General features: G+C 45.0%; 1 protein-coding gene across 6 annotated transcripts in view; it reads right to left on the bottom strand.

Moving 5' to 3' along the window:
- Positions 1 to 26,663, bottom strand: part of LIMD1 (LIM domain containing 1) — a 681,428-nt gene that overhangs the window by 127,051 nt on the left and 527,714 nt on the right. For all 6 annotated transcript variants that reach the window (XM_069613346.1, XM_069613350.1, XM_069613351.1 and 3 more), the window contains one exon: positions 7,492 to 7,559. In XM_069613346.1, the coding sequence (XP_069469447.1) occupies positions 7,492 to 7,559 (68 nt within the window). The remainder of the gene's footprint in view (positions 1 to 7,491; positions 7,560 to 26,663) is intronic.

Genomic DNA, 26,663 nt, shown 5'->3' with positions numbered 1-26,663 from the left:
TGCTGACTGATTTGCACATGGCTGGTCCCCTTTTGCAATGGTGCAGACGGACTAAAAAACAGTGGTGTGGAACGTTGGCTCAGAGCAATTGCCAGTGGTTTAGATTCATTCGAAACCTTCCACCCATCACTTTTGTGGTCAGTTTGTTTCTCCTTGTGAGAGAGGGTATGCCCAGACGCGGGTCCCTTGCTCGCTGTGCCACAGGGAACCAGGCTGCACCTCACTGAGGAGGTCCAACAAGGCCGAAACATGTCTGGGGTTGCTTGGTTTTCTGTGCAGAGGGGACCTGGCCTAGCAGTTCGGGCTGGGCTGCTACCTTCGGTGGCGGCAGCTGCTGACTGATTTGCACATGGCTGGTCCCCTTTTGCAATGGCGCAGACGGTCTAAAAAACAGTGGTGTGGAAGGTTGGCCCAGAGCAATTGCCAGTGGTTTAGATTCATTTGAAACCTTCCACCCATCACTTTTGTGGTCAGCAGCCGCCCAGTACACAACCTTTCTAATTAATCATTAGAAAGGAGTCCAATCAAGGCGCTAATTTTCATTTTTATTATACTTTATTTTCAGCTCAATCTTTTTGCTCCCTCCTGAAGAACCAAATTAATCATTTGGAGAAACACGTGTCGAGGGAATGTTTAAATTTGATGCAATAAATTGAAACCAGAGTGAATGATTAAACTCAATGCAATCAATTGAAATTACTATTATTTATGGTCAGAAGTTATCACTAATTCAGGTTATGCATTGACTGCAAGTTCAAATTCAAAAATAAATAATTGTGAACAGAACTTCAACAAAGAGATTCTTTATTATACAAGGTGAGAAGTTATCACCTACTCAGATCATGTTTTGATCGCATAATACATCAAGACCTATCAAACCAACTATATGCCTAAGAGTATTTACTTTTTTCTTTCAAATCACATTTACATGTTCAAAATATTCACTTTGAGGGCGTGGAATCAGTAAAGGTGTCTTTAACCAATTTAGCTATTTCTTCCACACTGGAAATCCTCAGTGATAAGGCACCAATTCATTACCGCCACCCGAACAATTATGAATAGAAATCAAACAGCTGTTCATTAAACTCGCCGCCAGGTTGTATTTAGGCTGTGCACACTCATATCTAAAATAGAAGTAGCTTTGCTTGTTCATTAGAACGTCTAACTGGTACCTACAGACCCTGTGCTTGGGGAGGGCAGAGTGGTACCCTGTAACACTGAATCCTTGAGAGCTGGTAGTTCTGGATACGCAAATTGATTACAAGAAGCCAGCCAGAGAACACAGGTACGTATCTAACTCCAAGCTTATGGAAAATAGCTGAAGGTAAGGTCATCCACCTACACACATCTGCAACCATATACCCCTCCCAATGACACATCACACAACACCTCTGCCATTTGAGAACAGCTATCCCCCACAGCAGAAATGTGGTCTAGCTGCACACATAATGAGTTCCACTGCTCTTGCATACTCCCTTGTCAACTTCAAAGCACCCATCCACTTGCCAGCTCCATAAGGGTAGCTAGTAGGGACCTGGCCACCCCTACCCAACTTCGCTTTGGCCAAAATGCACACATGCATTCTAAACTCCTCTGATCAATTTTCCCAAACCTTGGACTATGGTCCCCCGGGGCGTTCACCTGCAGTGCTTTGAGGCCATACCAATGGGATAAAGGCTCTGTGTAAATGACGTTACAGTACACTGACAGGGCATCAACAAAGAGTGCACGTTTATTCATCTGTCTAGAAATCCAGCAAAGATATACCTGTTGGACTCAACAATAACTCATTTATATAAATGTAGTGTGAGGGTCTGAAAGTAAGAGACGGACACAATTGTGGCATGTTGATTGGCAAAGACTTTTCCTATAAAGTATAATGGGGGAGTTGGGGAGAGGACCTAACTAGCCCCATCTCTAAGAGGGGCTTCCCCGCCTCAACAAAACAAACTTATCAAGACGTCTGTGTCAGAATGTTCAAAGTAAAGTTCACCGTCCTGTGTCCAAAACCTACTCGGTCCCTCACAAGCTAAACTAAATAATAATGTGCAAGGGGAACATGTCTCTCGACTGCCGACCTGCAGCACGATCTTATCAACCAAACACAAACGTTTCAAAATGTTCACAGGACTCAAGGGTTGTCTCCCTTTCCCGAGAGTCTTTCCAGCATATGAAAATAAGTAAAAGTTCCACAAAGACCCAAGGGCTTGGCTCCATGTGTCCATGGTCTTTCCACTGTATCTGTGCCTCTGTGGAACTGCCTTGAGTGAAGGGTACTCTTGTCGCTACCTTAACACCCCTTCTTTGGTTTACTCTCCTGCCAAGGAGGGTACTCGTTCTTCTCTTTCACTCACAGCCTTGGTTTACTCTTGACAAGGTCTTAGGGTGTCCCTTGAATATTCAAGCTTGGTATTTAGGCTTTGGGGTATTTCTTTCCCCAGTATTAGTCCCCCTTCAGTTTTATATTTTCAGTCCTCTTTCTCTAGCCACACAGCTTTGGTTTACTCTCCTGCCAAGCTCTGTAGATGTTCAGGCTTAAATAGGCAAAGTTTGTATTTTCTGTAATTTGCAGTTTAGTTTTCAAAAATGGGTCCCAGACCCCCTTCATGTAGTGGTCATGTCTCTTGCGTTTTGCTCCTTCTGGGTCTCCCCAACATTGGGATAAGCCACCCAGTTACCTGTAGGGTATGGCCCGTCCCTCTCTGGTTCCTCTGTGTCTCCAGGACATTTGCCAGCTTCCTGGGCTCTCTATACTTCTTCCACTGCTTGGCATCCGTCTCCCTGCACTCTCGCGGCTCTGCTCCGCAGAAGGCAGCCTGCCTCTGCGTCGGTCTTCTTTCCGGTTGGTGAGCCTTCTCTGAGTGCAGTTCTCAGTGGGACGCTCTGTTCTCCCCTCTCTGGCCGGCCTCGGCGTACCTTCAGCCTATCGTGGTCCGAACCAGACCAAGAAAGAAGATGTCATTCTCTGCTTACTCTGCCTTTTAATGAGGCTGGGCCAAGCAGATCCCAACAAAAGCTAGAACATGTGATGTCACTCACATTGGTGATCATCATTCCTTACATCCGCTTCCTCATCCCAGTAGTTGTTTATCAGGATCTATTGCAATAAAACATCGGAGTCTCGGGTACTGTAGTGAAGAATGGGTTTAGAGGGAAGATGGGGTCTGGGGCGAGGGTAAATGTGCTTTCCCAAGCTTGTCACTACTTTGAATGGGGTTCTCCCGTCCCATGAGATGCTCCCGCTGAGCCTCACCTCCCGGGCCCCATGGAAGCAGTGACGATACCCTGGGATTCGTCAAATACCCTTCACCTTAGGATAGTTTTAGATTTAAAATTCTCTGGATTTCCTTCCCAGTGTGCCATTATCTCCTGGGGTTGGGTATAGAGGATATTAGTGAAGGGTAGTGTGGCGGCTAACTTCTTACCTTTCTGGTCCGGACTGTGCTTTTGAAACGAGGAAATAATGGGGACATACATTTTATTCAAGGGAGAATCCCTTGTCTTGTGACCCAACTCCTCACAAGAGAAACAGTTCTTACCTAGAGTGGGAGATGGGGTTATATAATATGACATTTTCCCTTTTCCATTTACCTCTAGGGCGTTGATACTAGGTTCACTATCCCTGGATTCTGTGGGTGTCTCTACTTCCTCAGAACCATGAGAGGTTGTTAATATGGTAGAGAATAATCGCTCCTCCTGTTCAAAAAGGCATTTACTAAAATGCTTCCCATGAGGGGCCTGGTTCGTCTCTTGTAGGAGATGTAGCTCTAGATGATGGTGTCTCTTCATCATCTCTTACTTCACGAACGTTGACATCTGGGTCTTTTCCCTTAAGTAGAGGGAACTGTACATGTATGGATGGGATAAACAACGCATAGGCTTTCCCTGTATTGCAGACAGGTTTCCCAGTGGAAGATATTGGCATTACTGGGAATAAAAGGAGATTAATGCCTTACTTGGCAGGTGTCCTCCCTAGTGACTCACTGGTCCGAGTGGTTCAGGAGTTCTTCTCCACTTCGGGTCCCATAATGTTGTCACTCTTGTGGGAGGACTTAGAGGCCCTAGGCTTCAGAGTTTTGAGGTTTTCCATGTACAGAGGTAAAAACCTTTCAAAAGAGGTTTTGGTATTGGAAAGGTTATTTTCCTATGAGGATTCACCCTCTGCCTGATCGTAATCAACTTTGCCTTCTGAGGGACAGAATTGTTTTTCTAGGGTCTGTCTTCACACAGGTGGTTTCTCTGGGTCCTGTCTGCTCATCTCCCCTCTTCTTGAGTGTGATGGACTCTCCCAAAGGAGTTCATGTATCAGATAGCCTGCCAAATCTCCCCATTTAACTGTGATATTACCTGAAGAGTAGTTCAGGAGAACTAACTTTAACTCTCCCCTACAAGGAAAATTGGGTAACACTCGTCATCATCCCAGTAGTTGTTAACCGGGATGTACTGTATTAACACATAGGAGTCTTGGGTTTACAGGGAAGGTGGGAGGGGTAAAAGGGTAATGTCTTTTCCCAGGTTGGTCACTACTCTCCCCATGAGATCCTCCCGCTGAGCTCTATCCCCAGGGGGACCATCAGGCAGTGTCCTCACCTCCCCAGCCCCATGGAAAGGGGTTCCCACATGGCAGGAGTGATGATACTCTGGGATTCGTCACAGTAGTCATATGTTATCTTTGAGGATGCAGCGCACAGTGGAGGTCTTGAGAACAGATATGCTCAACCATCTTCTTTGTACTCATTGGGAATATTAATGAAGAGGGCAGTCTGATGTAAGTAACTCTGTCTGATGGAAATAACTTCCAAACCCAGTTTCCTTCCCATCTGATGTGATGTCATCTTTGGGATTTTGACATTAAACAATTGTAACTTTCTGAAACATCATATTCCTTACATGTGATCATGTTACTAATCAGTTTGTCAGAATGCTCCCACACGGGAGTCGAATGATACAATTTTCGCCTCAGCTGGAAATATGGTGGGTGTGTAATACATTTTCTTGTTTTACCCTCCGATACTTTTACACAAAAATGCCATTCCCAGCTCAGAATAACTGGCTCTCCGTGTGTGGATGCGAGGATATATGAATCACTTGCATGTGTTTCTGTGCAACAATATCCACATATGTCTAATTTACATAATGAAATCTTGTGTCATATACTATTAGTTTGAGCTCACTGAGAACGTTGGTTGCAACGGTGCAATGTGCTTTGAAATCCAGTTGCTCAGCTATTTATTGACTCAACTCCCATGCCTCTTGAGTGGTTGCAGCCACTTTCTGTCCCCGTGGCAGACATCCAGTCTCCAAAGGTGCAATGCTTCCTTCCCCCTGGAAGATTGGGTGGGGGGCTTGATTGTTTGAGAGGGGGCCACCAAAGACCACGTTGTGGAGCAAATGATTGTAATTTTAAGCAGCTTTAGCCTAAGCTCAGAGACAGATGGAAGTTGAAAAGGGGGAATATTTGTTTTTATTGCAATGCCTGGCTGAGGACCAACTCCAGGCAAAGTCAAACTTTTATAGATAAGCTTCAAAAGTCAGTGTTCACACTTTTCTCCTGGGAAAGCCTCCCCCGTGTCCTGTAGCCACTTTTCTTTCCAGGCCAATGTGGCTTTATTCACAACGGCAGCCTTTAAGGTAATTTTAATTTTCCCCACATTTCCACAAAAGAGGTCAATAGTGTCACATTTATGCAATCAAACTCCTATCAAAGGTGTATCTTTAATCACTCTGTGTGTTTCTTTTAAAGCTAATTTTCATTCTGTAAAAGGAAACAGACAATGCAAGGCCCATTTTGTTTTCTATTTTCCCATAAACGGACGTGCTTTTCACCCCAAATTGGACAGTTTGCAAATTAATAAACGATTGCTGGATTCTTCCTGTTAACTGGAAGTATTTATTCCCCGGGCCTTGTCAGCAATTTAGGACATATATTCCGATTGAAAAACATGTGTACAGGCGCGTTATAAACGACATATCATAACATTGCAGATGGGCTGCTAACATTACAAATTTCCTCCCATGTGCCATTTTTCACATGCTATGCACAGGCTGCTGCTCACATTTGGTTTTAAACTGATGCTTTTCTTTCTTTAAATACTCACTTTTGTTCCGTATAGATTTCCCTACAGAACGGCCAATCTAGTTCAGCCTTTCAACCAGTGGCAAACAGGACTGGTCTTCTTTGTTGCCAGGAATTCTGGTCCCACCCTGATCAACCTCAAATACACATGCACACAGGACCGTTTCTCCGGTTTGTTGAACTTAACGAGTCCTGGCCTCAACTGATATGTTTCTCTTTTATTAGTATACATATGCTGAAAATGTAAGCTTTGCTACCTTACGTCCCTTTGAAAATTATTATACACTGTGTTTTGCATCTGAAACTATTTCAGTGAGCAAGCCTCCAACTCCACAAAAAAGTATGCATCATGAAAAAACCCAACAGTCCTTGCTGTCGCCATGTGTCAATATTGATCCCTACGGTTGTTGGATTTTGGAAGTGTCGACATGCATAGCAAATATTCACCATGCATACCAACAAATCCTGCATTTTATTGGATTTGTATTTCCTTTATAATTTTAATCTCTCAGTATATTTTCCAAACACGGTCATCTCCGAGGGCAAAAAAAATAATAAGAAAAAATCTATTCACTCATCAAGACTTCGTGCAGAAGACGTTCTTACTTGTGCTAAAAGATAAACCAACTGCATTAATAAAGAATTACTTAAACTAAAATGCATATGATGGCAAATTTCGAATTTAAAATAAAACCGAAAAGAAACACTATTTGTGAGGACTTCAATGAAACAGATTATAAAATCTTTGTGAACGTGTCACCATGCAGCAAAAACACATTTAATATTTGCAATTGGTGATTAATGAGGATGAAACATGTCTGCAATCTTTAGCAAAGGAGGAGTTTCAAATTTAAAAACCCGAAATAACCTCTCTTGCCCTGCCTGAGTCCCAGATTAAGATGTATTTTCTTGTGTGGTGGCATATTTGATGCTACCATAATGTACTTGATCTTTTGCTCTACTGCTAAGCCTTCACGCAGGATTTTAGCTAGTGCTGCGCAGCAATCAAAGCTAAGTACCTTTGATGGAATGGCTCATCCTGCAGCCTTCCCTGGACCATCCTAGTAGCTCCTGACCACTCTACCCTATAGCATAAAGGCCAAGAATGGGTGGTCTAATTGGCAGCTCAGGAGAATTATATAGTGTGAGTTCTCCGTGTGGCAGTTGGGGGCCTAAACTGGGATGCATGAGGATGGCCGGTGGGTGCCCACCTTGACTACCACCTGTCCTTGCCCCTGTACATTTCCAAAGAATAACAGGTTTCTGTACATTCTGTATATAGTTAACTAAAGCTCCCTGGCCATCATTTCGCTTCTACAGCTGGTCGGTGAACTCACTACAACTACGGTAACACGTTACAGCAGCTGACAATGCCAAGCTTAAAGTATAGACGTGCTGGGGAAAATTGTACTCACCAGAAAATCTTCTTCACAAAACACCTTTCCACTTACAAAGTAGAAAGCCTTTCCTCGCAGTTTTCGACCTAGAACGGAGGGACACGTTATTTCATAATTCAAACATATAATGCAGTTTTATATAAATTTACTTTTAAGAATGAAAACTGAATAATTAAAACAGCAAAGAAGAACAAATGGCAATCGCAAGTCATAAATCCCACAAGGTTTCAAGAATTGGAGACCTATCGATGCATACTAGAGTGGAGGCTTGAAAGTGAGAAGTCAAACTCTGCAGTCTGTCCATAAAAATGTGTGTTATTCGGAGCATAAACCGTCTCTCTGACACAGTTTGCTTGTTCGCACTAAGAGGGCTGTGAGATCATTTAAAATGTTCTGTTTGCTTTGCATTCATATAATCTTGCTCCAAACCTTTCAATTTAGATATTTCGACTTCAATCATTGAGTTTATTTCAGATCGATGATCCATAAAACCATGCAACAAGTATCACATCATACTGACAATAATCTGAAACTCACATCATAATTAGAAGTGAAATTGTTAAAACAGTAATAGAATAACCCGTTTATTCTGGATTATACACACATTACTAAGTGATCCTGCGTTTAGGAAAGATGATCAAATACCAGAGTGCTTCTTACATAATACACCCGGTTGAACAACAATATCACTCTTTGGTAGCATCAAGTATGTTGTTTTTGTCCATGCCCTGTTAATTTAACTCATGTATTTACATATGAACTCGTGTATTTTTTAAATCCATTGCATATTGAAAGTCTCTTCTGTAACTAAATTGAGGCGTTATAACCTCCTTAAAGAGGTCGGAAGTGCTGTTACTGAGAGGGTCTGCCCAGCCGCCAGGGTAAGATCACGATTAGCACCGGGGATGTGTAGATGCAGGTGCTTTTTTATTTATTTATTTATTTATAGACTTTTAGTTTTGTAAAAGAAAAACTTTTTGTCATTCCCATTCCCAATCCCCTGTCCCACATCATTATGCATTTTACGTCTGGAGTTATGCGGACGTGGGATAATCTACAGTTCTGTAGTTGCATTAGTAGTATTATCTGAGAGTTCCAGTATTTTCGACGTTTGTGGTAATATCATGTCCATAAAGTTAATTACACCACAAGTTAGCTGCACATTTGTTCCCATAATCAAATGGGTCCACCATTCAGCCATGTTACCGTTTTTAGGGGCATAACGTTCTAGATGCAAGGAACGTTGGCCGGTGATCTGCAAACACTCAATTATTAGATATTTAGTTGATTCAAGCTCCTTCTGGCAGAAGCGACATTTGTCGTTCATAGTCGTAGAGTCTTTTATTCTCATCAGCCGCTCCTTTGTATTATAAAGATTAAGGCGTAGGCGCAAGAACTGATTCCTGTGGTAATTGGATGGAAATCTAGCCAAATACTTTGGCAGTACACCCATTTTTTGCACGCTCAGGCCTAAATCTATTGCTGAAGTTAATGCGGCACGTTTTTCCGCATTTTTTATCCACTTCCATTGTTTGAAATTATCTTTTGCCAGTTGCGTTATCTTTATGACCAAGGACATTTTTATGTTCGCTTTTTCTAAGATGTCTAATAATTTCTCTTCCCAGCTGTTTATTGATACGGCAGATGTGTCCTGGTTCTTATTGGCCAGAATAGAGTATGCCTTTGATGCTGGCGATATTCTCATTTTCCTTAGAAGTGCTATAGATTTACACAATACTATTGTATGTAGGGAATCCAGACCCAATTCGTGCCTCAATGCCACCATTGGGACGCATTGCGGCAGATGGAGAACTTTGCGACAGAAGCAGCCCTCTAGTTGTGTCCAAAAATTTGCGCTGATGTTCCACCCTGTTTCGCTGCCAAAACATACTGCTGGTGTCACTTTTTGCAAGTAAAAGGTCACTACAGGTTGAAGTGACAATTTTCCATAATTTATGTGCATTTTTCATCCTTGCAAGGCAAACATTCGCATACGAGAGTGGATTTCATTGGTCCAACTCCATTCTCTGATCGAGATATTAAAGGAGACGCCCAGGTATCGAATGGCATCTCTTCTGGATAGTATCTCATTGTCTATTTTCCACTTGAAACTCACTTTTTTTTATTTAGTTTTCTGTCCAAAAGCCATCACTTGAGATTTTTTCACGTTTATCATTAGGTGACTAGAAGTTAAGTAGGTCTGTAGAGCTGACAGTGATCTTTGTAGGCCTATTTCAGTGCTATCGAGCAACACTACGTCATCTGCATAGATTATGTGGCTTACGTGAGATCCGTTTACTTTGGGAGGAAAGCACCGTGTTAGTGAAAGTGCCTCAGGCAAGTCGGCAATGAAAAGTTTAAACAACAGGGCTGCAAGAGGGCAACCCTGTTTTACACCCTTTGTAGTTTTTATTTCATCTGATAATTCGCCTTCTGCATTTAGGCGCACGCGAATGCTAGTATTAGCGTGTAGTGCCATCAGCGGTGATAATAACTCATTTGGGCAACCCCACGTCTTAAGTTTTTGCCACAGGAGGTTGCGGTTGATGCTATCAAAGGCTTGTTTTAGATCAATAAAAGGTAAAAACAATCTGTTTTTGTTTTTTAAAGCATCTAGTTTAGCCAGATTTAATAGCAGCAGATTGAGTTCTACACCGACTCCTTTAGTAAACCCAGTTTGTCTCACGTCGTAGATCATATTATATTCTGCCCATTTCAAGATTTTTCTTTGCAGGAATGTGGCAAATATCTTCCCCACAGTATCCAACAGCGCTATGGGCCGATAGTTAGCTGGCTCTTCTCGATTTCCTCTTTTAAACACCGGGACAATGATCGCTTTAGTCCAAGAATCAGGGATTTTTGATGTTTGGGCAATTTGGTCAAATAAGACTTTGATGAATTGTGCCCAATTTTCTTTATTCGTTTTTAGCATGACATTGGAGATCCCGTCAGGGCCTGCAGATCGTGATGATTTCAGATTTTGAATTGCTTTTTTAATTTCACCAACTGATTCAATGACATCCCAGTTGCACTCTTTCAGTGAGGACTTTGGAAGGCTACCGGCATAGTCAGTGTTCAATACCGCGTTATAATGTTTTACCCAAGTGGCAGCGTTCACGCCATTTGCTAGGTAGTTTATTTGTTTTAGATGGCCACTATTTATGATTTTCCATATATTTGAGCTGTCTTTTTGAATTAATAGGCGCAACATTAATTCCGCTTGTTCCTGATCTCGTATGATGTTAAAGGACTTTATCCAATGTCGGTATTGTTGACGCCTTGTGGCTATTTGTTGTAACAAATTAATGCCGCCACTTTCCTTCAATTTTTTCAAATCTTTCGCTAATGATTTTTTTGCTTCACATAATTCAGGACTAAACGGATGGGTGTAATCTCTAATCATCCTCTTGTTTGAACTAGTAAACTGTTTTAATAGAGATGCATATTCTACATGTCGCTTGATGGAACATGTATGAATGAAATCCATTGTCAATATATCGATCTGCTTGCTGTTTATTCGCAGTCGGTTTTGGGTATTATTGATGTCCAATTGTGCGGTATAACTTAACTGGTTTCCTGTGTTATGTGTATGCCAAGATAGAATGAGTACATTGTGGTCACTTATGGAGGATTTTTTCACGTGTAAATCTGAGATTAAAGCATGTAAGTTCTCAGACACACAGATGTAGTCTAGGATTTTATTTATATCGCCTCGATGCCACGTTGCGGCTGCAGGAAGATCACCTCTGGTGCATCCATTCAGCAGTACGCAATTGCGTGTTGTTAGTTCGTAAGCCCATTTTGTGCCACGATCAGAAGTTTCGGTTGGGATCTCTTGTATGTCATTTGAGTTGCGTTCTTTTATTTTGTCGAACCACGTGTAGTTTAAATCACCACAGACTAGTATAAATGGCTCGTCGAATGTTGCATAACAACTATCTATTTGCGCAGTTACAGACGCCAAGTATTCTGCGTCTGAAATCATTGCTGGGTTCCAGTAGGTGTTTAATAACAAAAGATGTTGCTTTTGTGTATTTCCCAGTTGGTCGTACATTGAAGATCAAAGCGTGATCGCTTGTACGAATAGGTTAGGGTTTTGGATTCCAATCACTTCCCAGCCTGAGGAATTTTTTTATCATTGCGAGTAAGCCAGTGAAAGGACAGCCAGTTTGATTTTTACCGGCCTGATTTAAGTAGATTGTGTAGCCGTCACAGGATGGCGTCTTTCTGTTTCTTGCAGACAGATGAACAGACTTTTAATGTCTTGAGATTTTCCTTCTTGAAATAAATGGGCAAAACCTCTGGTATTCCATGATGTTAACAGTTGGGTCGTGCATCTTGACCCTGCATCATCCTATACGTTGGTTCTTTGTCTATTTGAGTCAGTTGCATACTCTGACTGTTGTTTGAGTTGCTTCTTCAAGACTTCCCTTTTAGCAGTGTTAGACGTGTGATGCGGGCCTTTTTCGTTGGTCAACTTGAGAGAAGATTGTTGCTCTTCTGCAATTGCTAAATTAAAGCCAAAGAACAATAGGTCATCCTTTGCATCGAGTAATGGTCTTGCTACAGTTTTTGACCTCATGTGCAAGATTACCCAATCCGATCTTGACTCGTTTTTGTATTCTACGATTCCGATGTCATCTGATCGGATATTTCGCAGTGCAGGTACATTGTGCAGCAGTCTCATCAGGTTGGCTCTATTTAGGTTTATTTCATTTTTATCCTCCAGAATGTTTTCAAGGTCCAATTTGCACCGACTTCCATTTGTTGACACCTGTTGCTCAGATCTACTTCGATTGCTTTGCTGTTTCAAGTTTCTCGTTTGTGCATTAGTATATTTGGGGTTGAGTTTCAGTACTGGCTTTTCAGGCGCTCTGGAACGTTTGCTTTGTGTATCAGACCTGTCATTAGAAAAGGCAGGTTGTTCATTTTCAAGTTCCAAGGACCGTACACCAGCTGGGCCCAATGGATAACGTTCGTTTAGCGCGTTATTGTCTTTAAAGGTTAATTGTGTTGTTCCATCACCTTTCCTTGTCGAGTCAGCCCTTGCATTTGAATCACATTCTAATTTGTTGTCGTCTTCTACAGTATACGTAGATAAGTCACACAGGTTTATTGAATCGTCTGTAGATTGGTCAACAGATGGACTGATGTCATCACGTCCACGTTTTATGGTCTTTCCACGGGTGCCTGCTTTATCTTCTGATTGATTGTTGTCAATAATTTGTTCATCAGATTTATTTGGCGCCGATGTAGTTTTTACTACTTCAGGGCGTGGAGGCGTGGTCAAGTTTCTTATAAATTTTTTGGCATCATTTGTGCGTGGACGTTTTGGTGCTGGACCTTTTCTTGATGTTTTCAAGGTTTTGGATTGTTTTGCCTTCGGCATAGCTAGAGTCTTTGTTAATTTTATTGATTTTGCTGTTCCAGTAAATATATCAAAAGAGATTTATTTCTCTGCTGCTGTTGTGTTATTTGAAAAACCAGTCTGCGAGATTGACTTTTCATTATTCGCCGCTGTACTGGATTGTACAGTGGGTGCCTCATTGTTTACGGTTGTATTCCTTTGGACATAGGTTGGTATGAAAGAGCTCTCTATTGTTCGTATGTCATTGTTTGCCAATACGACGGGAATTGGAGCAATAGCATGTTCCTTGGTTATATTGATCGTGCTATAGATTTTTGAACCACTGATCTCTTCTTCTGCTGCTTTTAACTCAGTTGCACTGAATGGCAACAGGAGATGGTCAAGTCGCACATTGGGTGATGGATTCGTGACCTGATCAAAGTTATATTGGTTACAGCTGCAAGACTCTCTCATTGTGTTGCCTCGGGGTTGTACAGCAACATTGTGCCTTATCCACTTAGTACATTCCACTAGAGCCTCGGCAAGATCTACTTTTTCACAGGCCTCCCTTTTTGTTATTTCGTTTAAACGAGAGTGCGATTGGTGTGTGGAAGCAGCTTCTAGGCCTAGGCGACTGCATAGCTGCTCATTACATTTTTCCATTGCGTCAATTTGTTGTTTAGCAGTACCAAAATTGAATTTTGGTCACGTACTGTATCATTTAGTGCTTCGTACAATTTCATGAATGGCATTAGTGCTATAGATGTTGCTGCTAGGGACATTATTGTGAATCTGAATGCCAGCTGCGATGGAAATGTTTCCTATTGGATTTGTGGAATTATCTACTGAGTTACTTACACTAGTTTCAAGATGTCTTTTTTCTGATAAATTGTGTTCATTTTGCCCTGTTTCAGATTCATCACAATTTTTTTTTCCGTTCTCCATTTGCATCGACTTTTTTGCTGGAAGTCTTCTAACACGTCCAAGTTGAGAACATCCACTGTAGCAGTCGAGTCATGCGAGGCCACAGCTTTGTGGAATGAATGATTTATTTCTTTCCGCTGGGTGCTCACTTTGCGGGCTGATGTTCGTCCCTTATCATGATTGTTGGTGAAACTGTCGTTTAAGCGTTCACGCATAAGGTGAAAGTCTGCTTTTAAGCGGGCGGTCAGCCGTGCTTCGCGAGCGACAACATCAATGGGACATTAAAGTACTCATTTTAGGTGTTAGCAGAGGTTGCGGCTCCTTTAATTCTAATACATCAGGCGTCTGTGGATCCTTCTCATTGACTCCTACATTTCCGCCAACATTGTTTAAGGTGCATGGTAACTTTACTTCTAAGGCATTTGATTGAAATGCACCCTTGTGTGTGTCAGGCCTCGTATCAATCTGTGTAATGATTTTTGGGTTTTCCTGTGTGTTAATGTGGCCATGCTGCTCAACATTTTGTTTTGTCAGTGCATCGGATGCTTGGAACTTGTTTGCAATAGAGGTGATTTCAGTCTTCCAATTGATGGGGACCGCATTGCCAGCAGATCTGCATCAGTTATATCAAACGAGAAGGTTTCCGATGCATCTAAGTATGCTGTGGGTGGGGGCCCTAACGGGTTTTCTGCAGCGAGTGGGAGTTGATTTGGAAGTTCGCACATTGTGTGTTCGCTTTCACTCATTAGTAGACATTCTGTGATTGCATTTAGATCAGGAGTCAACTTCGGCTTCGGCGCTGACTGAAACAAAGTTTTTACAATCGGCTGGTGAGCGACGTCAATGTCAATATCGTATCGTTAATGGCAGCCGCTACTATACTTGCAGACGCCGAAGAGTCAGCGGTGCATTCGACAACCTCGACAACCTCAGCTAACTCAGCCAGCTTGTCAGGCTTATCTGCCGGAGCGATACACAATCTCTCGTCGTGTCTTTTTGGCAGCGAGGTAGCTTTCTCCAAAGTTACAGAAGCAATTGCACGTGAATCGTCTCCCAATGGTAGTGTGTCGGCAATAATGCATTGTTTGCTTACCTTGGATTTTCCCAATTTGGAATGCTGCCTCCACAGCTGTTGTAGACGATTTCGCGTCTCTGCTCCGACGGCCAGTTGTGATGCCTCCAAATCACCAGGAGGCATTTCCATCATCTTGAGCGCTGAAGTCCTGGGGGCGGACTGAGGACGGTCTGAGGCGGACTTGGCAGACTGGACTCACTGCCGGACTCCGCGGCGCGCTCCGCGCGGTAAGAAGCAATATATAGTTGTAGTAGAAAGGTGACTGGATCACAGTAGCTGCAGCTCCTCAGGGACAGTCAAACGAAACAACCAGAGTTCTGGGCAGACTGGACTCACTGCCGGACTCCGCACGGCACTCCGCGCGGTAAGAAGCAATATATAGTTGCAGTAGAAAGGGGACTGGATCACAGTAGCTGCAGCTCCTCAGGGACAGTCAAACGAAACAACCAGAGTTCTGGGCAGACTGGACTCACTGCCGGACTCCGCGCCAGAGAAAGAGTAAATCTTATGCAAATATTAAAACACCATGAGCAGGTCCAAAGCAGGTGCTTTAGGATTTTTTCTTTGAAGTGACACTGTGAGGTGTACAGTGCTGCATCAAAGAAAATAATGATCTAAACGAGCGATGGCCACCAAAGTAGAAGGTTTAGGAGGATCTCTGGGGATCCCCTTTCCACTGTTGTCTAAGACACGACGAGAGCAGAGGCCAAAGACAAGAGCTAACGACATGGTAAGTCACAAAGGAAGGAGGAGGGTAAGTTTGGAAAATGTTCGCTTGCTAGCGGGAGAGAAGCACACACTGGGACCAGTTAAGTGTAGAGAACGAAGACTTATAGTGTTGAATACAGATCACATTCTCTAATTTGACCGGTTCCAGCACTCACACTAGGCTGCTAATGGGGTTACCCTGCTGTGTTTTAATACAGAGGCTACTTTTGCCACAGCTAAATAGGGAACCAGTCAAAGAAAGGGCATTATTGCTAAATATTTGACAACTGACTGTGGTTGGGGCTCAGGGCTTCACCTGGAGTCTCACAGGAATGACACAGACTTGGTATGTGTGTGGCAGGACTCGCCTTGTGTGTGAGCACGGTCCCATTTTATTCAACTAAGGACGTAGGCATCACCTGACCAGCAGGGACGTCCTACATCACAACATCCCTTTCCACCCTTAATAAATAAACATCACAAGGGTGATAACATCAGGAGCACAACCTGTAGGCGAGACACCCAAGCCTCCACTCAGGCACTTAGTCCCATAAACGTCCAGGTGGCTTCCTTTCCATTTGTCGAGGATACCTCGACACTAAAGACTCAGTGTGTCCCGGATCGACATCTTCTTGCGCGTCATGGACTTCTAGCCTTTTGTCTTCAGCCTGTCGTGAAACCCAGATTTCCTCGAATCCGTCAATCCAGCATGGACCTCGAGGCTCTCGGTCAGACCAGTCCATTTGTGGGTCACCTTGAAATCGGGAGCGACTTGCCACCTTTTTTTTGCCATGACCATCGATCCTTGGTTCTGGGTCACCATCCACAGGTGGGTCTCATGTGGAAAACACAGCTTATGACAAAGGTTCCTCATGAACGAGAGAATTGTGTACCCCACATCAATGGGAACATCCTCCAGGGGTCTTCAAACCGACTCTTTCCGGAGATGCAATGGGTGGCTCTTTGGACACAGGCATCGCTACTTGACATCAGAGGCAGTAGCTAAGAGCCTCATCCACTTGGGAACCACACCTTCTTGCAGTGATGCGCTTTGGTCTTACTGGCCCTTTGGTGATCTACATGGGCTACATCGAGCACCAGCCCTTGCAGCTCGAGCAGGATGAGAAGTTGGGCTCCCCGGAACAGTACGCCTTCAAGGCCCACCGACAGCTCACCTCACACCTTCCAAAGTCACTGAAGAAAGTATTGAGTTTCCAGTGTCCTGTGTTGAGTGGCTGAGAGAAAAGTCTTCGATTGTCCAGACAGCAGCTGTATCAGCAGATCCTGAAAGCCATCGTCCTGATGCATTGCTTCTGTGATGTCTCCCAGAAACATCGACTTTGGCATGGTCGCCATGGTGATCATGGCAACGAATCCTTCAGCATCCTGGTCTGCTTCATGATCCTCGTTGTCCAGCTGATACGTGTGCCACGACAAGTAGTCAGCGGGATTGTCAGCACACACCCAAAAAAGCAGCATCACCTTATATTCCTAGAGCTGCAGGAACCAGCACTCGAGCCTTATGGGGTGTCGACCCAATTATGATGGGGATCAGTAGATTGTGATTGGCGACAACAGTCACTGGGTGTCCGTAAATGTACAAATGGAAGTGCTGGTAGCCCCATAGAACGGTCAGCACCTCTTTTGATCTGAGAATACCCATGTTCTGTGTCGGTGAGCGATTTGCTGGCAGAAGCCACCTGGTGCTTCTGTTCCAGGCTGTAAACCTGTAGAAGCATGGCTTCGAGCCTCACCAAACTGACATCCGCCACCAGCTTTGTGGCATTCAACCGGTATTGGCTTCTCTGCAACAAGAGCTGCCTCGGTAGCAACAAACGCATCCTGTTCTGCCTGACCCCATCGCCAATTCTTGTCTTTCTTCGCGAGGACTCTCATAGGTGCTGTCAGAGTGGCTAGGTTTGGGATAGACTGTTCACCAGCCCCTTGAAGCTCCTCACCTCCGACAGGGACACTTGGGCTGATGCTTCCTTGATGTCTGACCTTTTGGGGATCTGGCGAGAGACCATCCTCATGGAACACAAAGATGAAAAAGTCTATGCGCGACTGGAGAAAACTACACTTTCTTCGGTTGAGTGCCAAGCCATGTTGAGCTACTCTTTGGTAATGGCTGTCAACCGCTTCATGTTCTCCTTGTGTGATGACGCATGAGTACATCATTGCTCACATTCAGGACTCCATGGAGACCTGCCAACACACCCCTGATCATATCATTTGTGATGGGCCTGGAGTCCACATGGAGTAGCACCTGGTGATATCCAGACTTGAGATCAATGGTCAAGAACACCTCAGCCCCTCAGAGATCTGCCAGAATGTTGTCCATGGTGGGTGTGGGATGGCGTTCCCTCCTGATGGCCCTGTTTGAGAGACTCTTGTCCATGCAGATGCATACCTCCTCCGGACAGCTGGGTTTGGCAGCCACTACAATGGGTGACACCCACGGTGTGCAGCCCTTTAACCTCTCAATAATATCTGCCGGCTCCAGCTACAATCTCTCTTCCTCCACCTTCTTGCACAAGTAAAATAGGATAAGTCGATGGTGTAGCGTCACCGGCTGCACTGACTTGTCTACGTGCAGACTCACCTCATGTCCTTTGAGACAGCCTACCCCATCAAAAAGCACCTGAAACTCCTCCACCAGGTCGTCAATATCAAACTGATATACCTGGAAAAACAAAACCTCCTTCTGCTGTTAAGCAGCTGAGCAGTGTATCTGTGGCTGCAGGCATCACCTAGAATGTGGTTGCGACTGAAGCATGGCCATGCACCACACACCTGTGGAACGCACCCTCCAGTGGCAGTGGCGAAACTCCTCCATCCGTGAAGATGCGGATCTGCAGGGACACGAGCAGTGGCGCAGGACTCAGCTTGCAGAACTGCGCTGATGGCATGAGATTCATCAGCTCTCCAGTGTCAATGAGGACAGACATGGATGTGGACAAAATGGATACTGAGCAGCAAGGCTTTCGTCGTGATACCTTTGCCCCCAGGCAGATTGCTGAGACAAAGAATGATTCTTCAATGTGAGCAGCCCCTTCCAGACGAGACAGCACTGACCCTCTGTTATCATCAACAGCGGCCACCCTTCGTTGGCGGGGATGCAGCAGTGGGGGTCTGCTATCTTGCACCACCGGCCAAGGGGCATGGCACAGCCTGGCAAAGTGATTGGGTTTGCCACATTGGCCACAGATTTGGCCTGCAGCTGTGCACACCTGGTCATGAGGTAGCCAACCTCCACAGAATTCACAGGATTTCTGATCCCCATCCAGAGTCTTGGGCGTCCCCTGCTTTGCCATTTGGTTGTTCCCGTTTCTCAGCCTGGCATGGCGACTCGACATGACCCCATGAACCAATTCCATACACCCCGACTTGTACGCCTCCTCAATCTGTGTGGCTCTCGATGCTGCCAGCTCCTTTGACCGGTCTAGTTTGAGGATCCTCTGCAATGGGATGTCTGGTTCCCTCCGGATTTGTTTTCTCAGGTCCAGGGACAGGCAGTGCTGGATGATCTATGCCCTGATTTCATCAGTACCATCATGCAAACTGCAGGACACTGCTAGGTGCCAAGGTCATCCATGAAATGAGTCAAGTGATTCTGGCTGATCTTGATGCGCCTGCCGTAATCTAAACCTCTCGTAGTCCCTATTCAACATGGGGTGAAAATATGCCTTCATGGCGCCGTTGGCTTCCTAGTAAGAGTTGTCCTTCGGTTCCAGAGTCTTGACAAATTGACGAACTCCACATCCAGAATAGAACAGAAGCATTGCCCTCAAAGCACCATCCTCCGTTTCTTTTCGCCACCACGAAGAACAGCACTAGTTGCTCAATGTGTTACGAAGCAGCTCCCAGCCTTCTTAGGTTGACATGCTAGGTTTATTACAGCTTCTCAGGACACCGTCACAAGCAGTTACATAGTCCTTAAGTAAGTTACATTAATAGGACAGAAACACTGGCAGCCCATCACCCAGGCTTCAGGCTGACTACCTGCCCAACATAGAACCTTCCCTCAAGCATTCCGACACTTAGACACAAACACTCCACATGACATCACAACATTCCTTCTGCATTCCCACTACCAAGCTAAGCCAGACACAACACATCCCCTCCCCTTACATTGGCACATTGCACAGAGCAACAATACATAACGCATACACAACACACCGCCCCTCTTCCAACAACAACACAGACATTACACAACACTATGGACATGTTCCACCATGAGCACAGCGTCGCTGGAGCACCCGAGACATCAAATTCGGTGGCTGGATATCCTGCAAAGCCTCTTTGGTGTCCTCCAACAGGGGCCTCTAGGCGGCTACTGCTGCAGTGTGACCCAGATGAGGTCCTGGAAGTTGACATACCATCTTCTTCTTCCTAGTCATTCTTGCACTTCGACATGCAAACACCCTGTGGTAATGGTCACTGTGGTAATGGTCACCGTCAAGGTCACAGGGTGATCGCAGCACAAGCACCCTGACTAGGGCTGCCAGCTGACCCTCACTGCCAGGCAGTCCAGGATCAGATGCATATGTGGTGGGGGAAAGGGATTTGGCCACAAGCATCCCTCACAGGGCCACCAGCCAGAGCCACCTCCACTCACTGTGGATCCCCTGCCCCCCACGGGGCAGCACCGCTGCCAGGAGGAGAAATGCGAGAAGAAACGTGTAGTCTGGGCTGAGGCCCTCGGGCGACAGGTGTGGCTGCCGCTTGGATTGCCAATCTGGCACAGATCTGGCACCTGGACTGTCTTCCCCAGAGGTCCCGTTGACCGCCAGCTTCACCTGTGGGAAGCAATGCACTCACTTTGCTTGCCAACCACGGTCAATCTTCCAAGTGGTGTAGGTGCACCACTGCAAAGACACACAGAGTGCTCGATAAAGAACAAGAGTCCTGTGGGCAGGGGGCCCACCGCATCCACGGAGAGTCGGAGCGCTCGATGAAGGATAAGAGTCCTGTGGGGGGCCCACCGCTGCCCCCCCTTTTCGCCAATGTAATGTGGCTCTGGGCCCTCTTCACAGGAAGGACACAGATACTTGATATCAGTGTCGCAGGACTCGCCCTGTGCAGGGGCGTGGTCCCATCTTATTCAACACAAGACGTAGGGCATCACCAGACAAGCAGAGTTGTCCGACGTCACAACAGACTATGACTAAAAACCTTAGGCCATGCTGCTGCTCTATAGCCCAGCTCTCTCCTCATACCTGGTCATGTCATTTACTTCTCTACCTTGTGTGTGCATGCCTGTGTTGGTTCTGCCATTCGTACGATGACATAATTGAAATAATCAAAGATGCCAACAGTAAACAGACCCGTTACAAAGCTTTTCTTCAAAATGTAAATTCTGTGCAGAGGCAGATGCGCAGATCTCACCACGCAATTCCCTGAGTCATAAGTGGAGGGAGGGTCTGGCTGTGAATGGGAGGGAACTGTAGCCAGTCCATCAAGGCATATTTAAGTGTCAGGCATGTTCCTGACTATACATTGGCTAACAGACTCCTGTTGGGTGGGGGACAGCTCTGCACATTTTCCCTGCTACATTTCCACTTCATTGGGAAGGTACCGGTGGAAATGATAAAAGAAATAATAGAAACATGCTGAGCTCTGGAGGCATTCTGCTTCCCCTCGGCTGGCCTGTGACAAGCGAGAACAGGCACAGAGGTGGGCATGAGGCGTCTATGCACCGATATGAGGAAGATCAAAGAGTATACCGTGGTATATGTAATTATTGACGAAACTGTCATGAACTGTGAGGCAGAGGATGTGAAGACTGTGAATGAGTTTGATGTGGGAGCAGTGTTGCATACAGAGCCATCATGCAAAGAGTTGGTAGGCAGAGGTGGGAGAGGATTTTCGGATGTTTAAAATGGAATAGGCCACAAAAGCACTTTGTTGAGTAGGGTAAAAGAACATACAGGGTTTCCCAGCGGGAGGCTGGAGTAGAGTTTAAGTCTACTGAGGACAAGCGTGGAGATCAGGGTTTTTGGGGAGTGGTAGGCCAGGTGGGGGTGGAGTTTACCTATGCTCAGGAGGTTAATCCTGGCCCCTGAGGCACTTATAGTGATCAACCATTGGGAGTAATGTTGCTGTTAAGGAGGACTCAAAGGCTGTAAGCCTTGGGGGATGGTTTCAGTAGATCGGGTTGTGGGAAAGGATATACACAAGATATGATTATGGGTGAGGCATTAACAGCTGGGAGGTAGATAATTTCGGTTTTAGAAGAGTGAGGTAAAAGGAATTAAGAGCCATCCAGATGGCTGGTGATGTGAGAGAAACACTCAGGGGTGAATATGGGGAAAGAGGGGATGATTTAAGTATCATCTCAAAATAGGTGACTTGAGAAGTCAAAGGAAGAGATAAGTATGCAGAGTGAGATGGTGTAGAGAGAGAGAAGTGGGGCAGAGCAAGCACAGACCCTAGAGGGACCGGAACCAGAAGCATGTCATAGAGGTGTTCCATGAGATGTGGAAGGAGTGGTTAAAGAGGTAAGAGGCTTCCATGGAGTGACCACTATCCAGCCCAGATTGAAGGGAAGGGGTTTGGTGTTAAGAGTCCAGCGTTCTCCAGGTATGCAGTGACTGGGTTGCTGTGGTCAGCTGTAAGGTTTTTCAATATGGAAATGATGGTAGCCAACCTGTACAAAGCTGGTGAAGTTGCACAATTACACGTTTGGCTGAAATAAGGAGACAACAAAGAGGAGCTAACAAATGCCCATTCTTTGATCGTCGGAAATACATATGGGTTAGAAAGGGCACACAATGAGTTCTTGGCCCTGAGGATGGGTGCTGGTTCAGCTGGAGTAGAGTATATATGGGGGGCGAGGGGAGAGGGATGGTAGGGAGAAAGAGAAGGAAGGAGAATAAGGAAGTTAATATGGTGCATCTTATTGGATTGTAGAGCAAGTTGCAAGACCTGGATGGGAACAGAGAGTCGAGATTAGACTGGTGTAGTAGGAAGATTTAACAGATTCAACGGCAGAAGAGAGGGCAAGATTAGATTCCTTGTCGGAGGCCAAGTGAGTGGGATTGTGAATGTTATACGCATGACACAGGTATAGTTACGTGGTAATCCTTGGCTGTGGGATGGGAGTGTAGTTCCACAGCTGTGTGTGAGAGAGGGGTTGAAGTAGTTAGAATGATATCGGTGGTCAAATGTAGAGGCCAGCGCAGAGTTAAAGTCCAACAAGCTTGCTTGATAAAGTTTACTTTGGGCAGGTGTGGGCTGGGAGGGATGACCTGGTTTTTCCTAGCTAGCGAGGGCAGTGGATTGTGGAATTCAGAGAAACACAAAGGGAGTGAAACGCAGGATTTCAGAGACGTTGGTCAGCTGCTGTGGAGCATGGAACAGAGGGAGGTACATTTGCTTGGAGTCAAGACGGCCGCTGGGGCTCTTAAAGCCTTGCTGCTGCAGAGAGGATCCACAGGTGAGACCAAGCTAGCAAGGAGGATCAACAGGGGCCAGACAAGATATAAAGTACTCTAAGCAATAGAGGGGCATCAGGCAGGTGCTGTGTGACCACATCATACAAAATAATAAAAGCCCAGATGTATGTTTGTCAGATGCAGTCATGCAGAGATAAGACTGCCCACTTTGTCTGTATTCAGCGCTGGAGGGAGCTGTTGCCTTAGGAAATATATATTATAACAAGTCAACACACAGAAGATTTTGCTCTTCACGCATTTTGACCCATGTACAAAGACTTTCACACTAGTGGCCTATAAAAGGCTATGGGAGGTTAGGGAGAGGAAAGCAGTTACCCATAGCAAAGACGAAGCAGGCATGAAACATGGAAGCTCAGTACCTTCATCAAATATGGAATGAGAAGAGAAGAGAAATGGGGCAACGTTAGCGACTGGTTTACCTGCAAGATCCTGGAGTTGTGAGAGGATTCATCTCTTGAAAGAGCAAAGGAGACAAAAGGTGCTATCCATGTGAGCTGCACTATATAACCATGAGAAAGTGGGATAGCCACCACATCCTTAAGAAATTGAACTGGGCACTATATAACCTTAATAAAGTGGGATAGCCACTACAACCTTGTGAAATTGAGATAGGCACCATATCCCAAAGAAAGCATGTGGGATACTCTATTCCTAGCAGACAGAGCTGGGCAAAGTGTTCCCTCAAAATGTGACCTGGGCATTATTTCATAGAGGCTGTGAACCAAAGCTAAAAAAAAGTGATCCAAACACTCCATACCCTGATGGATGGAGCTGGGTGCTATATTTCTGAGACTTGATAAAGAAATGTGAGAGCATTTAATCTCTGGGACTATCCTTGAAAAGCAAGAAGCATGCTTGGCTCTGTATCCTTGAAACTGGGTATGCTTGGTGCTATATTTTGAGGACTGTCATTATCTCAGAGGAGTATGAGGGAGATCAGCTGGACTAAAAGGCAAGAAGCATGTGTGCATCATAGTGTGTTCCCTATTTTGCTTTATGCGAAGATTGTTCCATTCTACGAAAACCCTCCAAAGTTTTAGATATTTAGATAATGATATGATGATATGCTATGATATGGCATTTATAACGGGCCCATACACAAGTGTTTCAAGGAGCAACGAGGCAATGGAGGGGAACAAAGGGAGGACGGAAAACAATCCTATTAGGCCAGGTGTCATTCAGGTCGCACAAGTGCATGGGACGGGGGCAGGGACAGTGCAGTACATGGGAAAAGATGATAACAATAGTAAGTAACGGACAAGTGGTAAGTGCATATATCAGGTGTCAAGGGTTGGTAGGGGGACTGTAGGGATACAGAAAGCGTTCCCAAGTGCGGGGGATGCCAGGTGGGCAGTGCAGGTGTGTGACGCAGGCGGGGGAGGGACCTGGGCCCGAGATCAGAGGGTGTCCAGGTAGCCAGTGCAGTTTCCGGTTACAGCCAGGTGGTCAGCAGAGGAGAGGAGAAGAAAAGGCAGAAGCAAAGAGAAAGGTTGTGAGGTGCTTCTGGGGCCAGATATGGTTCTCCTCAAGTTTAAGGGAGGCAGGGAGGCTGTTCCAGAGGGAGGCACCAGCCGAAGAAATAGATTGACCACCAACTCATTGCTTGGCGAAGCGACTGACCCTGAGAAAGTTGGAGGCGGATGAGCGAAGAGCTCGAGAAGGAAGATATTTCGGAAGAGAGAGTTGAAGGTATTGAGGGCCTAGGCCCCAGAAGGCCTTGTGGATGATGCAGAGGGTTTTGAACTTAATCCTCGCAGCCTTTGGAAGCCAGTGTGTGGGATATATTGACCTACTGAACAGCATTTCACCACATCACCAAGCTGCCTGTTTGCAGAAAACAGCAAATGGCTGTGTTGGCTTTTGTGCGCACCAGGACCTCAAAACTGTGTTTTAGCTGTATCGACCTGCCAAGCACACTTCAGGCAGGATGGAACACGGGGACACACTGAAGGAGCGTGCCAGCGTGTTCTGAAACATATAAATGCAATAAAGGGAAAAGGCAGCACTGCTTTGCTGAAACCCAAACTTCTCTTTCAAAATGAAACTTTTTCACCCTTTAAAATGGCTGTTTTGATGCCAATTTCATTTGTTCGGTCTTAAACCACTGTGATTAAAAAGGCTGTGCCATGCCCAGGATATTTTATTATGCCTCAGCAAAACCAGGCATGATTTCTGAATGACAGGCCCTGTCAAACCAACTCTGAAAGAAATCAACAAGGGAAAATACATTTGTTTCTTTACAAATGTATCAAAGCTCAGTAGTTCAAAAGAGACTCCAGCTATCTGAGCCAGGTCAGTTTCAAGGTATCTGTGCTTCAGACAAAACTCCTGCATTCAAGAAAATAACTATAGCTGCAAGACAGTGTAGGAATCTGATGAAGATGCAAAATTGAATTTGAAAGGAAATGCTAGCAGTTTTCAACACGTGTAAAAATCTGCTTTTGCAAAACTAAAGCAGAAAAATGCCCATTTAAAAAGTAAACTGTTGAATGAAAGCTGCCTTTATTTAGCAATGAAAAGGGGGTTGTGTTGTTGGTGATAATACACACATGGCTTATTTTATTACACAGGTTTGTTTTAATTCAGGACTCAAAATAAGTAAATAAAGATTTTAAAACAGATGGGCTGAATTTGCAAGCTCTCAAAAACCAGTTATTCCAGATGGCAGAGCTAAAATCTTCCCCATAAGGAAGGGAGACACACCATAAACTCTCAGCAGAGACGAACACCCCACTGATAATTACAGAGTGGGAAAGAATCTAAGCTAGGCTAACCCACTGACAATGGAACTCCCAAGGCAAGGAAGTTTGAAGTGTGAAGGGGCAATAAAACCTTCAAGTAAGCTGAGAAACCCCAACCTTGCTTTGAAGGAAATGACAGTTGGTAACAGTTGAAGGAAGGAAAAAAAATGTTGGTGACAAGGACTGCCATTTGTTTCCAAAGACCATTTCATAAATAAACTTTAAAGACTTATCTCTGCAGCAAGACTTTGTAAAAATGTAAGATTTTCGCAGTGTAAGAATGAATTGTTGGGCTTCTTTTAAGACTTGGTAGAATTCATTGACACCTTGGGGACAGAAATGGCAAAATATGTCAGATTACCAGAAAAGCATTCATGTTGCAAACGCACATTGACACACACACACACACCCTCCCCCCCACCCCCATTGGGCCCACTGCAAACCTAAGCATTGCTGATCCTGCTCCAGTAAGGCCTAAATTCCCACTAAAATTCCCTAATAACCAAAAGGGAAAGCTGTGGTGTTTTTGGGAAGCATCCTGATACCACTAACTGCATGCATCCTGCTATCCTGCCATCCAGCTGATCCTTAGTATCCAGAATTGCCAGTCCACAAGTGCCATCTGGTGACCAGAACTGGCCAGCTGTTTGCCAGTCACCCTGCTGTATAGTGACCAGAACCATTGACGCTCCAAAATCCCAAACTAAAAGTGGACTGTAAGTATCGCCACCCCATCTAAACCCATAGCTTATCTTGTCTTTGTCCTTATCCCCCTCTCTAAGTCCTCCTATCCTTACCCTGCTAACATGTTAAAACTGTCCGAATCATTCTTGCAACTTTGCCCTTGATTTCTAGTGCTAGCGCCATCTCTTTAGTAATTTCGTCTTGTGAAATCTTAACCCATAAGTCCTATTTCGACTGATCGGACTGGTTCTGCC

Source organism: Ambystoma mexicanum, chromosome 5p, assembly GCF_040938575.1.
Source record: "Ambystoma mexicanum isolate Mex_15411 chromosome 5p, UKY_AmexF1_1, whole genome shotgun sequence".
NCBI lineage: Eukaryota > Metazoa > Chordata > Amphibia > Caudata > Ambystomatidae > Ambystoma > Ambystoma mexicanum.
Note: the sequence above shows the minus strand (reverse complement) of the source record. Positions and strands in the feature narration are given on the sequence as shown.